The following is a 5,343-nucleotide window of genomic DNA, read 5'->3' on the forward strand; positions in this document are numbered from 1 at the left end:
GATGACATATTGGTTTATTCTCATTCAAAGGTTAAGCATGTAGACCATTTACGTACGGTGCTCAGAGTTCTACAAAAAAAGAAGTTGTACGCAAAATTCTCTAAATGTGAATTCTGGTTGAATTCTATAGCTTTCCTTGGGCATATTATTTCAGGTAAGTGTATTCGGGTTGATACACAAAAGATTGAGACAATGAAAACTTGGCCTAGACCCACGACATCGACGGAGGTTCGTAGCTTTCTCGATTTGGCAGGTTATTACAAGGGATTTGTAGAGGGATTTTCTTCTTTTTCAGCACCATGGACAAAGTTGACTCAAAAGGGAGCTAAGTTTTAGTAGACTGATGCTTGCGAACAGAGTTTCCAAGCATTGAAGGACATATTAACTTCAGCACCGGTTCTAACACTCCTAGAGGGAACTGATGGTTATGTTATCTATTGTGACGCTTCGGTTGTTGGATTGGGTTGTGTACTGATGCATCATGGTAAGGTTGTAGCTTATGCTTCTAGACAACTAAGAAAGCACGAGAAGAAACCCACGATTTAGAGTTAGCCGCGGTGATTCATGCACTAAAGATGTGGAGGCACTATTTGTATGGGATTCATGTTGATATCTATATGGATCATAAGAGCCTTCGATATATCTTCAAGCAAAAGGAATTGAATTTACGTCAAAAGAGATGGTTGGAGCTACTGAAAGACTATGACATAGATATTTTATACAATCCAGGGAAGGCGAATGTAGTAGTTGACACCCTCATCCATAGATCTATGGGTAGCCTAAGTTATTTACAACCAAAGAAGAGAAGGATAGCCCATGAGATTCATCAGCTAACTAATCTTGGAGTTCGATTACTGGGCTCAAGTGATACTGGAGTTACTATTCAGGACACAACAACATCCTCTTTAGTAACTGAAGTGAAGGAACACCAGTACAAGGATCCTATGTTAGCTCATTATAGAGATACAGCCCCTCGGAAGGAGAAGACGCCATTTGAGATTACAGAGGATGAAGTCCTCAAATATCGAGGACGATTATGTGTCCCTAATGTTGCAGGGATACACCTGCAGGTTATGGGAGAGACTCACTATTCTCTCTATTATGTCCATCTAGGAGCAACAAAGATGTGTCATGATATCAGGGAAATATATTGGTGGGACGGAATGAAAAAGGATATAGCGAAGTTTGTTGCTCAGTGCCCTAACTGTCAGCAGGTTAAGATTGAGCATTAAAAACTCAGTGGATTATTATGGGCTATAGAGATTCTGACTTGGAAGTGGGAAGTAATTAATATGGATTTCATCAGAGGCTTACCTCGTACCCAGCGTAAGTTCGATTCTATATGGGTGATTATTGATAAACTTACAAACTCAACCCATTTTCTACCTGTTAGGACTACATAATCCGTAGAGGATTACACAAGGCTTTATATTAAAGAGATAGTATGACTGCATAGTGTCCCTATATCTATTATTTCGGATAGAGGTGTTCAGTTTACAACTAATTTTTTGAGGCCCTTCCAAAAAGGATTGGGGACTCAGATAAGTCTTAGTACATTATTTCATCCCTAGACAGACGGATAGGCTAAACATACTATTCAAACAATTGAGGATATGTTAGGGGCTTGTGTGATAGACTTCAAGGGTAGATGGGATGATCATCTACCGCTTGTTAGGTTCGCGTATAATAATAGCTATCATTATAGTATTCAGATGGATCCATACGAAGCCCTTTACAGACGGAAGTGTAGGTCGCATATCGGATGGTTCGATGTTGGGGAAACTAAGTTAGTAGGACCAGAGTTGGTACAATAGGCAATTGAGAATATTAAGCTCATACAAGAAAGGCTATTATCAACTCAAAGCCGTCAGAAGTCTTATGTGGATAATCGACAACGAGACTTGGAGTTTCAGGTTGACGACTAGGTATTCTTAAAGGTATCACCAATGAAAGGCGTTATGAGGTTCGGTAAGAAGGGAAAACTTAGCCCTTGGTACATTGGACCATATAAGATCATATGCAAGGTAGGTAAGGTAGCATATGAGTTAGACTTGCCTTCTGACTTGGAGTCCGTACATCTAGTCTTTCATGTATCTATGCTCCACAAGTGTATCGGATATCCTTCTAGAGTCGTGTCAGTTGGCGATGTTCAGGTCATAGAGTAGTTATTATACGAAGAATATCCCATTGCTATACTAGATACACAGGTTGGGGATTGAGAACTAAAGACGTAGCTTTGGTTAAAGTACTTTGGAGAAACAATAACGTGAAAGAGATGAATTGGGAAGCTGAAGAAGACATGAAGTCTAGGCATCCCCACTTGTTTCCGCTTCTAGAAGAGGATAAGACTAAGATGTCGCATCCTTTTGGTGTGTATATGTTACTGGATTCTTATGTTTGTTAATGTCATTGTTGTTATTGATGAGTGTGGCCTTGTGTGGCTTTGTATTAGTTTGTTTGTTGTGTGGTAGGTTGGTAGTAAGTAGTGCAGTTACAGAGGAGACTCTACCGAAATTTCTACTAATCTTTAGGAGATTAACATTCGAGAGGCCTAAAGGGAGGGATGCCCTAGCCTTTAGATTTGTTCACCAAATAGTTGCCTAAATAACAAGGACACTATTTAAGTATTCGTAAGGGCTTTAGATTATGGAAGTGATAAGCGCATCATCAACATTCGAGGACGAATGTTCCAAATGGGGGATATTGTTATACCCTGCAGTACTACGTCGATGTTATACCCTATAGTAAAAAGAGGATTGGTTATGATGTTAAAATAACATATGCTAGCATTTAAATATGAATAATACACATGATTAGCATAATATAGGTCCTATAATTAGTAGAGAAATGTTGAGGTGCTTATGTGTGTATATGTATTTATTGTAAAATATCTAGTACCAAGTAAATACAAATGTTGCCTCTTCCAAGGCCCTTAGTCCAAAGTGATACATACAAAGTGATATATATCAAATCTTAAAAGGGAAGAAAGCCATTTTAGGAGCTGTTGTACGTATACAACTCCTATAAACACCATCTTAGTCAATTTGAATCTCCTTACAATAGCACCGTATGGACAACCCTCTTTAAGGCAGTTATCTTTCAATTTTTCTCTTGGTTTGGAGGTTTTGTTTGTCAAGGTGTTGGGAAGGTTATCTCCAACTCATCCTATCCTTTTTCTTCAAATAATTAAGGTAAGAATTCAACAATCCTTCTAGATAAGGTTATCTCCAACTTGGAGAAATCCAATTTAAATTTTCGTAGAGGTAGAAATAAAGGTCTGTGTTGTGTATTTGAGGAGGAGTTGGTTGTGTTTAAGGGATGGAAATATAGTTATAAATATGTATATGTGCTGTTATCCTTGTTATTCAAGGTAATATCATACTCTTCTCTATGTATTTGAGGTCATTTAGATCATAGTTTGGTTATTGATGAAGTGTTATAGTTGCTGAATAGTTTTGAATGGTCTCTTAAGGTATCCTATGGCTGAAAATTGTGAAGTATAGTTGTTTATGATGGTGGTTGTGTTGTGAGTATAGGAGAAGATCTAGTAGTGTTGAATTGCCATTGTAGGATGATAGGAATCTTATGCACCCTAAGTGTTCGATAAAGTGTCATAGTGAATCTGATTCTTGGTTTATTGATTCGATTGTGATCCAAACCATTTATACAATGTAGATTATCATTCGTAGAGCATAGGGGAGCTCGTGAGCTATCTCTATCCAAGAAACAAAGGTATGTTAAGTCTATCCCTTTTTTCCTTTTGGCATAATCCATAGGATACAAATGAAACGAGCAAATGCACAACTTTCACAAATGACGCTATTCTTAGAAGTACTAAGGGTTCCTATGTTCTTGATTCCCTATGTGTCATATTATTCTATCGTCTATTCATGGGTCTCAGAAAATACGTAAGTTGATAAAGTTTATTTCATGATATTAATCAAAGGCATAATGATCTTATGACATCCCGAGAGATATTATTGACTTACTTCATTATGCATTGCATTCATTTATACATGCACATTGACCTATGACCAGATGACGTTATATACATGTGTGTGTGTGTATATACGTATATATATATACATATATGTATGTATGTATACACACACACACACACATATATATATGTATATATATATATATGTATGTATATATATATATGTATGTATATGGAGTATGAGGAAAGGTTATGGCCCCACTAGTTCGGCTAGCTAGTGAGCGGCGTTATATACGCACCACCATCTGATCAATTGGTATGCGTTGATAATTTCACCCACAGAGGTCGAGATGATAAGATGGGATACCCTAAAAGGCTTGATTATGTTATGTACACATATACCTATGCATTTATACGCACATTCATGACATTATAAATGTTTCATGATTCACAAAGCTATTTAGACTTATAGGTGGAATCCTTTACCCCATGTTTCTTTTATGTTTTTTATGTACTGATTTTCATGCCTTACATATTTGGTACATTATTCATACTGACGCCCCTATTCCCTGGTGCCTACGTTTCATGCCCGTAGGTGCAGGTAGAGAGGCTGACGGTCCCTCTTCTTAGGATCCTTGCTCAGCAAGAGGTTGGTGTGCTCCATTTGATCCGGAGCTACTCTTGGGTTTTGGTATGAGATATATATATATATATATATATATATATATATATATATATATATACATATGGTATGAAGGGGGCCAATCCCATCCTTTATACAGTTGTACACTCTATTAAAGGTCGGTAAACAGTCGTGTATAGTTGGATAGTATGTGGCATTATTGACTTCTAGTTTTGCATATATAGTCGTCTATGGTAGCCTTGTCGGCTCGCCCTACCGTATTCCGCATGTATATGTATATATGTCTTTTGGGTATATTTCCTCACGTATGTTATTCATGTGATTCAGCAGCTTACTAACAGATGTGTCACGACCCGAATTTCCCACCCTCGGGGGTCGTGATGGCGCCTACTAATGAAAGCTAGGCAAGCCAATTATTCCAATTTCTTAACCTTTTTCTTATATTTTAATCCTTTAACAATGGTGAACAAACATCATAAAAATAGCAGAATTGAATAAGCGGAAGAAACAAAATGTAACAGTTTAATATTAATACCAATACAATTCCATAAACTAGAAAGCTACCCAGATCTGGTGTCACAATTTTACAGACGGTCTAAGAGCACTACAAATAAGGGTCCAAAAGGTAAATACAAGTTGTTTCAGAAATACATAGGACAAACAGTATAAAAAGATAGAAGGAGACGCTAGGGACTACGGACGCCTGCAGGACTACCTCGAGTTGCCTAAATGGACTAAAGACAGCACCCTCACTACGGTC

General features: G+C 37.6%; 1 protein-coding gene across 1 annotated transcript; it reads left to right on the forward strand.

The window, feature by feature from the left end:
• Positions 1–770: 770 nt before the first annotated feature.
• Positions 771–1,232, forward strand: LOC138888490 (uncharacterized). Its single transcript, XM_070170359.1, has one exon. It carries the CDS (start codon positions 771–773, stop codon positions 1,230–1,232), a length of 462 nt encoding a protein of 153 aa, XP_070026460.1.
• Positions 1,233–5,343: the final 4,111 nt, after the last annotated feature.

The sequence above is a fragment of the Nicotiana sylvestris genome, chromosome 3 (assembly GCF_000393655.2).
Source record: "Nicotiana sylvestris chromosome 3, ASM39365v2, whole genome shotgun sequence".
Taxonomy (NCBI): domain Eukaryota; kingdom Viridiplantae; phylum Streptophyta; class Magnoliopsida; order Solanales; family Solanaceae; genus Nicotiana; species Nicotiana sylvestris.

What these genes read in the sequence shown, in the direction of transcription:
- LOC138888490 (XM_070170359.1), top strand. Translation starts at nt 771, where the DNA reads ATGGGTAGCCTAAGTTATTTACAACCAAAGAAGAGAAGGATAGCCCAT.